Source organism: Toxotes jaculatrix, chromosome 7 (genome assembly GCF_017976425.1).
Source record: "Toxotes jaculatrix isolate fToxJac2 chromosome 7, fToxJac2.pri, whole genome shotgun sequence".
Lineage (NCBI taxonomy): Eukaryota > Metazoa > Chordata > Actinopteri > Toxotidae > Toxotes > Toxotes jaculatrix.
The window spans coordinates 25,359,948-25,371,935 of record NC_054400.1 but is presented as its reverse complement, the minus strand read 5'-3'; the positions used below and the strand labels follow the sequence as shown (position 1 = coordinate 25,371,935).

The window sequence follows — 11,988 nt, the reverse complement described above, 5'->3', positions numbered from 1 at the left end:
GACCACCTGTCAGATGAGAAAACATAAGTATTTTAAAAATCTTTCAAAATCTTGTTTAAAACTAAAAATGTTATTATTTATTTGGCAAATAACAAACAGAAAAACTAAATAGTCAATTTTCACACATAATAACCGGAAAAAAAAAATCAAGCATGACATTCAACCACTAAAACTAATTTTTCTGTTCAGGAATGCAAGTAAATCCCTATAATTTGACATCTTTATCAAGAGATAATAATGTGCTTTACTATTTTTTTGTGTGTCAGTAAATCTGAAAATTCATGGATAAAAAATAAAAATTATATTTTAGCATTAAAAATATCATTTTGGTTAAAAAGCTTCTACATACTGCTGTATTAACCATTACAGAAACACACACACACACATATATATATATATCCACTTTGATGATTTTTATGATTTATGATTTTATTTATTTATGAGAACCACCGTAGTAAACTGTATGTTATGAATTGTGAATGTTTTTCTTTGATTGTAACTGCTCTGTGGTTTACATTTTAATGTGCTCTATGAATTTGACCTACCTCAGTATATAAATCAGTTAGAGCTATAAAACAGTAAAATGCTTACACACGGTTCCATCAGTACTAACAATCTAATCATGGAATATATATACATTTATAATACACAGGTTTTTCTGCATTTAGTCTGGATACTAGAAGTACATTTTTCCACCTCTGTTATTTTATTGAAAGGATTTTGAATGCATTACTTGTAAATGGAGTAGACCTGTGCTATTTGTTGCACTGCTCCTATTGTAGTGGATCATTTTCTGCCTCGTCTGTTTTTTCTACAGTTTTGATTTGTATTTGTATCTCACGATCCAAACTCATTCATGTCATGCTTGGGTTTCATTCTCGAAGTGACAGGCCCGTCGTGAATCCAGGAAACCCAAACTAGGGTTTCCTGGATTCATGTAGCCCCGCCTACCTCAGACACCGGCAGCGCGTGATCTTCTAATCGTTCACACCTGAGCTGAACTTTTGAGGAGAGTGCAACAGAGACTTGTGTTCAAGCATTTTTTTTATTTTGCTGCGTTATTATTCTTTTTGTTATGACTCATTGCCAGTCTGTGGATTTTGACAGTTCAGCAGCAACATGAGAAGCTTCTTTAAACTTGCGGTAAGTGTTATTTTCACCTTCTTTTAAACAGCGCGGCGCACTGAAGTTTTCTTTTTCTCTGGTCCCAGCTACGGACACTGTGTAGCGGTCACACAGACGGTTAAAGACTCTGGTGTAGCTCTTATGAAGGTAACAGTTCCTGAAAGTGAAAACAGTTCATCTATGTTTGACCCACCGAGCAGATTTTCCATCGTCATTATTATTATTACTTACTTTTTCTTTGTATGCCGTTTTTCTCGAGTCATTTTGTGTTTTATTGGCTGAACAGTGAAGTGGCCACTTATTGTCGACACTCTCAAGTCAGATCAGTGACTCTTAATTTGTCATTTGGACTTTAAATCGTTTTTTTTTTTTGTTTTTTTTTTGTTGTCCCCCATTTGCACGTTTGTCTCTGCACAAACCTCGCGCAGACTGTCACATCTGTCGGGTCAGCGACCCTCTCGCGCTGTCTGAACCCGGCTGTGAAATTCCTCGTGGTCTTCGGAAAAGTGACAACCAACAAACCAACTCATTCACTGAAGCTCTGTTCCCCCCCCACACACACACCATAGTGAGACTCTCTACAGTTTCTATGGTTGACTGCTCGGTGTAAATGAACCATAATGATAGTTCTGAATATGAAAAAGGGGGTGTGTTCCTTGTGGGGTCGCCTGCTCCTTAAGAGTGTTTCAACTTTCTAAAATTTGTATAGAAGATGCATTACAATTACAATTAGAAGCTTTTGTTGTCATCATATTAATAGGACGAAATTTACAATGCTACTCAAGGTAAGGTGCTTAGAATAACAGATAAGACATTGACATTTGACATTAAATAAACATGTAGTATAAAACCACACATACCTACATGTACACCCACAACAATGCACTGTTAGTTGTTAATAATCTGTCTTTAATTCGGCGCGGTGATTACTAAACAGATTGATGTAGTTAGGGAAAAAAGTAGTTTTATATCAGAATTGCTTGCTGGCGTAGTTATCCCTCCGGTGTGGGCGACCGGAAGCTAGACGCAGACTACCTGATAAGGTTGGAGTTGCATCAGAAATAACAGTTGACTTGTGAATTAAATGCATTCCGATTTGAGGTGTGGCTTCTAAAGATTCAGAGGATTTCTTTCATACTTTAGTTGGAGTGTCTTGCTTGTTCTGAGACGTTAAAGCAAAAAACGTTGCACTCATTTGTTATGAATGGATGTTGCCGTAATTTCCCCACCTCATGCCACAAGAAGACAAACTCATTCAGCGGTATATGACTGATTATGCTTTCTCTTAGCACTGTCGTCTATTTTTTTTTTAAATCACGCCACTTTATTTGACTGTGGAGGCGGTGAAAGAAGAAAAACTGACTTTAACGCGAATAGTATGTGTTCACAGATGTGCTCGTGCTTGCAGGTCCCTGCACGTGATTAGATTTTTTTTTCATTAAGTAGGGCAGTGTAGGTGATGGGTGTGGACAGGAAACTACTCAGTTGCCTTATTTGGTCGTTGTGCTGGTGTTTGCCATGTTGTTTATGTGATCAGGTGAAATGAGTCATTTTTTTTTTTCTGAGAGTGTTTAAGATGCCATTCCTGATCAGTTTACAGTAGCTGATGTTTTCTTCAGGCTGAGTTTAAACAATCTGAAGGTAATCCCCTGTTCACATCCACCTCCTCAGCTCTTACCTGGTTTATAATGTGGCCTGATCAGAAGTGCTTTACAGTGGTGTTACATCAAATGAAGTGTTACATTATCTTAATGACTATTAAACCAGGAAGTTGCTTAGTGAAAAAGTGTAAAGTATTAGAACTTCAGATAAGTATTCCTTTGCAATTAGTCACTTAGTTTGAGCGGAAGGGATGTGTTTGATTTTCAGGCTGCCATCAGAGGGTGAGGCTATAACACACAGATATGAAGGACTGACACACGGGAAGAAATAAAAAAAAAAAAAGCCTGCTCTATGAATATGTAAAATAATGATTTTTAAACTGAGGGTCTTTCTCATGTCGGTGGTATTCTTTCTCAAGTTTTACTATCAAATAATGTGGGGAAAAAAAGGGATATGTGTCTCTTATTTTTTTTAATAAAATGTACAAATGAAAGATGCCAAAAAGAAACAAAGACAAATGGTTATGGCACCAAGTAGAGATCATTGTCATTACCAATGAGTCTGCTGCAGTGTCCAACCAGTCCAGCGCTCAAAGAGGTTTAGTTTACAGTGATTATAAAACAGAGGACTACGTCTGACAAGCTAAAATCATTAAATGTTAGTCATTTAGGATTAATAAATGCATAATTTTGATTATCAAAATTAGGGCTGCAACTAGCAACTAACAACTTCATTATCAGTTTGTCTGCTTGTAGGATTCTTGATTTATGGACTCATCATTTGGTCCATAAAGTCCAATATATTATTAATGTCTATAAAACAGAGAAAAGTGAACAGCTAGATTAATATTTGTGAACTTGTCATCTGTTAGGTTTTTTCCTTCTTGATCTTGGTCCCCACGGGGGCATTTCCACTTTCTGGCCTTGACTCGGGAGGAAGCAAGACACGGCGGGATGTCCCCTGTATTACCGACCAGCAGTACCCTCACGGCAGCATCTGCTGTTCATACTGCCCAGCTGGTAAGCCACATGGAGCAACACTTGATTTAGTCCTCAGAGGCTGAAGTGGAGCTATGGAGCTAGGAGCTATGAAGCAGGTTAAATGTGGTATGGTTAGTTATTATTTAGCTATAGGGAAGGTTCTGTTGAATGTTGAACGATCAAATGAGTAGGTGTAGGTAGGAGGGATTTTTGGGTAATGTGTGTGTGTGTGTGTGTGTGTCTTAGGTACACATGTAAAATCACCCTGCACCAGTTCAGCAGAGAAGGCGAGCTGTGAGGAATGCGAATATGGGACATTCACGGAGCACCCCAATGGACTGAATCAGTGTTTCAAGTGCACACAGTGTCGCCCAGGTAATTCTGCTTGACAGCTTTACACTATCGATTGGAACGACTGTAGAAGAAAAATCAATATTCAACCTTTTCAAAGTGCTCTGAGCATAAACTCAGACTTAACAAGGTCTTTTTCTTGCTTTCTCAGATCAGGAAATGGTAAGGCCATGTACTCCCACTCAAGATACTGAATGTCGGTGCAAATCTGGGCAATTTTGTGCTCCTGACGAGGCATGCGAAGTGTGCAAGAAATGTTCAAGGTGCGTCTATGCAAACCGAACGGAGAGCACACCTGATGCTCGATTCAGTCATAGTTTATGATAGGAGAAACTCCTTTTAATTCCTTCTTGCCTTCCATCAGGTGTGGAACAGATGAAGTGATAGTGAGGAACTGCACCTCTACCTCCAACACAGAATGCAAGAAAATCCAGACCAGCCCTGGCTCTGCCTCAGGTACACTTCTCAGTGGAAGCTAGCGCCACTTGAAAAGCTCTTTACACATTATGAAGACACCAGTCATCACTGGAGACAAGTCTGGCTTTTTGTTACACCAAAAAAAAAAAAAAAAGAACGTTCCTTTGTTTGAAGGCTTGATTTTTGCAGGTGGGCTTGCAACTACACATATTTACACATATGGTCAATGCAGGGTTAGCATATTTATATGCTTCCAAATCAAAACCCAAACACAGATTCAGCAAGTGACGTTCTCATAGTTTCTTTGTGCGAGCTACACAAATTTGGTTTGTGGTTTGCTCATTGCAGAATCACACATTCACTCACTTTATCACTGTCATTTCATTTGGATATCCGTAACTGCAGAGTGATTCAGTCATTATACACACCCACAAAATTCAGACATACACCATACAGAAACCTGACCAATATCTGTAATTCAAGAGAAGAAACGTGTGACATGTATTTCAAACATGACTCCACTTAGACTGTAAAATGCCATAACAAGTTGTGTTCTTTTTTCAATCAGCAGACCTAGCAGCGATCGTGCTGCCATGTGTGGCTGTTGTGTTCATTGCATTGATGATATTTGCCTATTGCATGAGAAGCAGAGCAACAGGTATGTGGAAACAGAATAAAACAAGCCTAGATAATGTGTGTTGTTTTTAAAACATGCAAACACATTTAAAATCTCTGTACCTGAGTTTTGTTAATAGATAAAAAGCATGAGGAGAAAGTGTTGTTTCTGTTGGTTAAATATTTTTTTAGGTTTTAAAAACTTTTGAAATAAATAATCATTTAAAGATTTATATATCTTTAAGAATAGGCTGTAGCTGACTTTCTGCCCTGGCATATCAGCAGACACTGAGTCAAACAGTGACAACATCAAAAGATGCAGACAGGAAACGAAGACCTGCCACAATTTCTTCCTTTGAATAAAGGAAGTGATAGATTGCACTATGATGCAGCACGTTTTCATTTCCGACAGTCCACACAGAGTTGTTTGACTTGCTAAAGATTTCAGAAACTTATGTTCCTTTATAGGGAGAAATTAATGTGTCATTATGAAGCCTTATCTTGAACTAAAATGGTATTCTTAAAGTGTAAAATCTAAAGACACTGGGATATACAGGTACATCTTTCTGAGTTCTCAGAGAAGCCTCAGGACACTTCAGAGATTTAAACCTCAGGAAACAAATGATTGACATCTGATTCTTGTTAAAATAAAACTGAATTTCATAAGACAGGAAACTAAAATGTTTTTCATTTCTTTAAACGTCAAATCATGTTGCTTATGTTTTCTGTCCAGAAACAAATACTCTGCACACAAGCCATTATTTGTGCTTTGGTAAGTTTAATAGGTCTAAACCTGCAACTGACAGTTATATACATCATTTACTGACCAGTAGAGAAATGTCATCAAACTGCTTGTTTTCCCCAAACAACAGCCCAAAAGCCAGTTTACTTTGCTAGATTACTCCAGTGATCGATGCACTCAGGTGATATTGTTGCAAATCACTCAGGTTTGTTTTATGTAGCTGTTGTTTCCAGAGACAAAACAGTAAGGTAAGGATTTGGTTGAACAATTAGATCTATCTGTGTGCTCATTGGTTCAGATTTTAAAGTGATGAAGGCTGACTTTGCCTGACAGGCTGTGGCTTTGACTCACATGGGCTGTGGTCCAGGCGTGTTGGCACAGAAACCAGCTTAACTGGTCTGCATGTGGTAATGTGTGATGACGATAGCTGGTGATCTCACAGCAGCATGTGGCACAGCAGATGTGTTAATGCTTCTCGTTGACGTTGTTGGAATAAGGTGTAGTGGGCTAAAATGTAAATAACATAAACCACTGGGTCTATGTCATCATCATTCAGACTGAATGTAAACCAGACTGCTCTCAGTTGTTGGCAAGTCGAGTAAAATGCCTCTCCATTTCATTTCACCCATGGTAAGCCATGTGAGGATGTTCCTCCCAGTCTCTGCTGTTTACCATGCTGTTGGTAAACTGTAGCCAATCCAGTACAAATGTGCACTGTATCTGCCAGGTCAGCTCTGACACCACTGGCTGTTGTGGCCAGAGGTGCTGCAGTTGATGTTAAACCCCCTCAGAGAGCAGTGCAGCGGCACATTTCTGCCCTGTGTTATTCAGTGTTGATTTACCCATTAAGGTAAATTCAGATCACACATAAGTCAAACAACTTTGTGTTTGGTTGAATTCCTTAAACTAACTCATCTCTGCACGTTCTTTCTTCAGACTGTTTGAGAAATCTGCTCAGTGGCCAGAAATCTGAACAGGTGAGTCCAAGTTTCCTCAGATTTAATGGATGGATTTTATTCAGAGATTAAAGAGGACTGCAGCGGCTTGTGCATAGTGCGGCCTGGGCCAAATAAAGCTCTGTTAAAATGATTTGTTTGAACATGTTCCTCACCCTGTCCAGCATGAGGAAAGGAGAAGCGAACAAACCCAGTGGCCAAGCTGCTCAAATATACAACGGGTGAGAACCATATCCTCATCCGGTACGGAGGATGAGCGTAGAGAGCTGTGTGAAAGCCTCAACAGCTCAGCCAGTAACTCACAGCACAGTCTAACCGGCCTGCCCTCCTCTGCCTCCGCTGCATTCGCTCCCCAAGTGGTCCCCATCCAGCCCAACAGGAGGGTGAGAGCAACAGCTCATCTCCATCCTTGCTTTCATGCTTGCTTCTTCCCTTCTCACCTGCTGACTCTTTGTTTGTTTCTAATGAGTAATGCTTTGCCATCTTAACTCAGCTGTCTCGTTTGACTGGTCTGTCCTGCTCTTCTTTCCCACTTTGATACATAATGACATGACATACTGTGTTCAGCATCTCATATGATATTCACTCCAGCAATGAGATTATCTTCAAACTCCAATTGAATTGATTGAAAAAAAATTTTTTTCCACAGAACTGCACCATACGTTTTATTATCTTTATTACTTTCTGCACTATGGCCAGTTTGAGATTCACAGAGGGAGTCTTTTTCCGGTCTGTGACAGACAACCTTAGAGAGAAAAAACTACCTGACAATTGACTTTAGTGTATTTAGTATTGTGAAACATCATCTTCCGGTGCATTGCTCATCTGACATGGCCGTGGTCATAGTTTTGTTCTGTGTTGTTTGTATAGTTTGAGACAGAAGTGGATGAGTCACTTGCTCTGACTGTTTCTCCTGTTAAAGATTAACATCAATAGAGAATGTCTTTGCATTCAGCACTCGCATGAGAAAATCTATCTGGCCAAAACACACACACACACACACACACACACACACACACACACACACACACACACACACACACACACACATATATATATATATATATATATATATATATATATATATATATATATATATATATAAGCTGCCTGTTCAGCACAAGCATGTGGCTTTTGAACATGTGAAGTGACTGAATTAAAGAGTTGTATTCTCCAAGATTAATGAATGTTTTATCTTTTGTCATACAGGAAGAGGAGTTTGTCAGACTTGTTCCTGTGAATGGTAACGTGTTTTTATTTTCATTGCTTCTCTTTAAAATTCACACCTCTCTTTATGATACTGAGTGGGACACTTTTGTTAAAAATGACAGAAGATATTCAAGATTCTTTACTTGTTCCTCAAGGGGCAACTTGAGGTAGCAATTGTCAAACAAAACACACATGGACAACTCACCTGCACACACACACAAAAAAAAAAACAATACAAAAATTAGAAAGTGGCTGTTGCAGCCTTACTTTGTGGTTCAGTCCAGATAGTGGTTTAAATCAGGTGATTAAGTCAGATGTACTTACTTATGTATGTAAGTTTCAGTAGTTCATAAAACAGCTTCTTACAGTGATGAGTGCATGCCAGATTGTGGTCCAGGTGCTTGAATGAAGGTCTTTATCTTTGTTTGCAGGTGAAGAGTCTCTGAAAAGATGCTTTCATTATTTTGAAGACATAGACATCAGTCACTACAAGAGATTCTTCCGTCACCTTGGGATTAACGACAATGAGATCAGAAGCAGACCCATGGATTCCTATGAGGACAATATCCATGACTTGCTGAATATTTGGGTGGAGAGAGAGGGCAGAGAAGCTAGCTTAAATGACCTGCTAAAAGCATTACTTGATTTGAATCAGAGGCGAACAGCTGAGACTATCATGGAGAAAGCTGTTCAAGATGGTCATTACGTCCGTGAGAGTTAGAGAGAGGTGAACTTCTTTTATAAAACACTTCTGAAAATATCTAGCCTTGAGACTTGTGAGATCCTTGTTGCTGAAAGCCTATGTGCCATCAAGTACTGGTTGGAGTAGCATTACAACAAGGCTGCCGTCCATGGTGGTGTTTCTGCGAGTAGTAAATCTGTTCTGCAAAAAAAAGTTCCCTCTCCAAAGAAAGTATGAGTTATACAGGCTCATGAATGTCACTTATGGTGAGTCAAAGTTATAGCTCAGTGTAAGAACTGAGTAATTATTTGATTTAATAAAAGGCGGTGAGAAGCCGACAGGTCTTCAGCCTTGGATTATAAGAAGTGAGAGTTGCAGCAGACCTGCAGTTCTCTGGGAGTTTGAGATATGTGAAGCATAAAAACTGAATGCTAACGAGAAAGCATAAGTTATCTCATGAACCTCATGAATATCATTTATGGTGTGAGGTCCTTGGTGCTTCTTGTCCAGTGCTGTCCAGTGGAGCAGCAGTGCACTGGGATACCAGCGGTAGTGGTGTTTCCTTTAGAAGTAAATCTGTTCCACCCCAAATAAATAATAAATAATAGTAATAATAAAGTCATGCACGCCTAAAATGTGCGTATTTTATTGACAGGGCTGGTTATGCCATTTCAATAAAGGCAAGTTAGTATGCAAGTTACACCCTGATGGGGGATTGCAGGATCTGAAACCTGGCTGAAATATAAGCCTGTTTGATATGGAGATAGATAATAAGTTATTTAACCTCTAAAAGTATTTATCTGGAGACAGGTTGATTGTTTCTCCTTTTGTTGTACAGGAGAAGGAATTTCTCAAACTTGTTCCTGTGAATTTTGTACTTGTATATTTATTCAGATCTTTGCGATCGTCCTGGTTGATGCATATTTAATGAGCAAAGCAGTTATTATTATTATTTTTATTATTTATTTACGTTGTCATCTCCCAGGCTTGTTACGCTTTTGTGATAAAACTAATCACAACAGCAACATCAAAACCACAAAAGGTTCTTCTGCATACTAAACATGCTATATCATCAAGAACCTTGGCCAAAAAGCACCTGGTTAAGCCTGCGAGAGAATGTACTTCCTGACATTTATGTGCTCTTTAGGAATTGCATTCCTCGATTACATTCTTACATGCAGGTGCTGTGTCACACATCTGTATGGCTGTCAGGGAAGTCATGTATATACTTGTCTGCTTTATAGAAGGGTAATCACAGTGTTACATAATACTTATGTTTACATGTTTCGCCTGTTGCTTCCTGTCATATCCTGTTGTTTTTGTCATTTCTTTCATTCTGCTATTTTCATTTTATTTAAGTTGACTTTTATATCTTTTGCTGACCTACTCATAGGTTTTCTTTTACAAAATAATCGCAGCTTGAAAAGCTCTGAAATATCAGATTCAAAATTCAAGCTTCTAAAAACTGAAAAGAATAAAAACTGTGAGTTGGCTGTGACTTTTTTGATGGAAATTATGTGTTTTTATGTTACAAGTATCCTCTTCAGAGGGATCCAGGTTCAAACCCCGGTCTGGGTTCTTCTTGCATGTTCTCCCTGTGCCTTCGTGGGTTCTCTCCAGGTACTCCGGCTTCCTCCCACAATCCCAAAAACACAGTACATACATACATTAGGTTAGACTCAACACCAATTCCTCACATATTTTTTATGTGGGGAATTTACTGTGCACTGATACAAAGTCCCACAGTTGATTCCAATGTGGTTTAAATTAGCTGTCATACTGTACACTCATAACTGAGTAATTGAGTTGAGCCAGTGTGCTAGTCACAGACCTGTGGATGGGGGTATTATCATCCTGTTTCTCTGCTCAGTTTTCACATCTTCCCTTTAATGTGTCACCCATCTGTAGATAACTGGACCTCACCCTTGTTAGTGGAGTAGGAACCGGATGTTTACGTCTGTGACAGTTCACTTAAGATAACTGAGCAAAACAGGGGATGAAGAACAGATGCTCAACAGTATTGTGATGACATACGGTTTAAAAACAATTATGAGTTTATCTGATTACTGATCAGCTGCCTTTATCTCTGTGGAGAATATGACAAAGTGTCATGGCACATACAGATACGCAGAGTATGTGTTATTGAAAAGACGTAGTTAGCGTATTGAACATCACTACCACCGTAGCTCATGCAAAGTATTTGAAACAAATCTGTGCCAGGTGCTTTCCCACAAGATTAGCAATGGTGATACTGAAAAAATCGTGGCTTGGGGTTACCCAGAAAAGCTCAATTTCTTTACCTTAAATGAAGGCTCTGTGTCATTTAACAATCCCAGTGAGCCATGACAGTGCACCAGCATGCACTGTGCCACATCATGCTGGTAAAATTAAATAGAGCGTAGCCCCAGCTGGTGTTATTAATTACACCTGTGGTTTTTCCTGCAATGACATCAAAATGTCTGCACTAATAAAAGCCTGTGGTCCAGGGTTGAGCTGCAACTTAGGATGATTATTTTCTAGATCAAACAATGAATTATTGGTCTATAAAATGTAAGAAAATTGTCAGTTTCCAGAGGCCAAGGTGAAGTTTTATAAATGTTTTGTCCAACCAACAGTCCAAACCCCAAAATACTCTGTTTACCAAGAAAATATTTACATGAGTAGCTAAAATCAGTAACCATTTTTTTCTTGAAAAATGACTTTAATGATTTTTATCAAAGCTGTTGCAGATTAATTTTCTTTGATGAGCCAATCAACAAATCATTACAGCTGTAATCCAGAGATACTGATGAATAAAAGTGTCAATGCAGGACATGGCAGAAGTTGACAAAATGATCTGACCTGATTTTGGATCACAGACTTGGCTTGGGGTCATGGAATTGTTGATGATAACAGTTTCTAGCACTGCTTGACCAGTTAAAACTAAAACTGGACAAAAATTAGAACAATACCAAAGTGGAAGTGATATCTCTCCTTACATCTCAGATCAGCTATCTGCCACACAAAGTGGTCAGATAGCTGTTGTCTATTTGCATCAATCCTGTAATTTACTGCCCTTTTGTGGCCTCTGGTCTCCAGAAACTCGGTTGACTAGCGGCCATTGAATCTATCATTTCTGTGGGCGTGGTCGCTTCCTGTTGAACAAGGCCTGGGCTTGTCAAGGGAGGTGGGGGGGGCTATAGCTAGTTACAGATAAGTGTTGCTTGCCAAGCTGCCCTTGACTCGAGCTCGAAAATTCTCCCCTAAGAAACAACCCTGTGTCATCTGTTCAAACAGCTTTTGATGAGTCATAGTTCTGTATTATTGTTA

At 39.0% G+C, this 11,988-nt stretch overlaps 1 protein-coding gene across 5 annotated transcripts; it reads left to right on the top strand.

The window, feature by feature from the left end:
* Positions 1–980: 980 nt before the first annotated feature.
* Positions 981–10,177, top strand: hdr (hematopoietic death receptor). 5 transcript variants are annotated; one of them, XM_041042676.1, is made up of 11 exons: positions 981–1,143; positions 3,599–3,746; positions 3,954–4,082; positions 4,210–4,321; positions 4,423–4,514; positions 5,044–5,133; positions 5,824–5,862; positions 6,769–6,809; positions 6,953–7,009; positions 7,998–8,031; positions 8,429–10,177. In XM_041042676.1, exons 1-11 carry the CDS (start codon positions 1,120–1,122, stop codon positions 8,716–8,718), a joined length of 1,056 nt encoding a protein of 351 aa, XP_040898610.1. In that variant the 5' UTR covers positions 981–1,119; the 3' UTR covers positions 8,719–10,177. The 5 variants fall into 5 exon arrangements, with proteins under 5 accessions (XP_040898610.1, XP_040898609.1, XP_040898611.1 ...); XM_041042675.1 differs by having other exon boundaries at positions 6,953–7,171; XM_041042677.1 differs by lacking the exon at positions 5,824–5,862.
* The last annotated feature ends 1,811 nt before the right edge of the window (positions 10,178–11,988 follow it).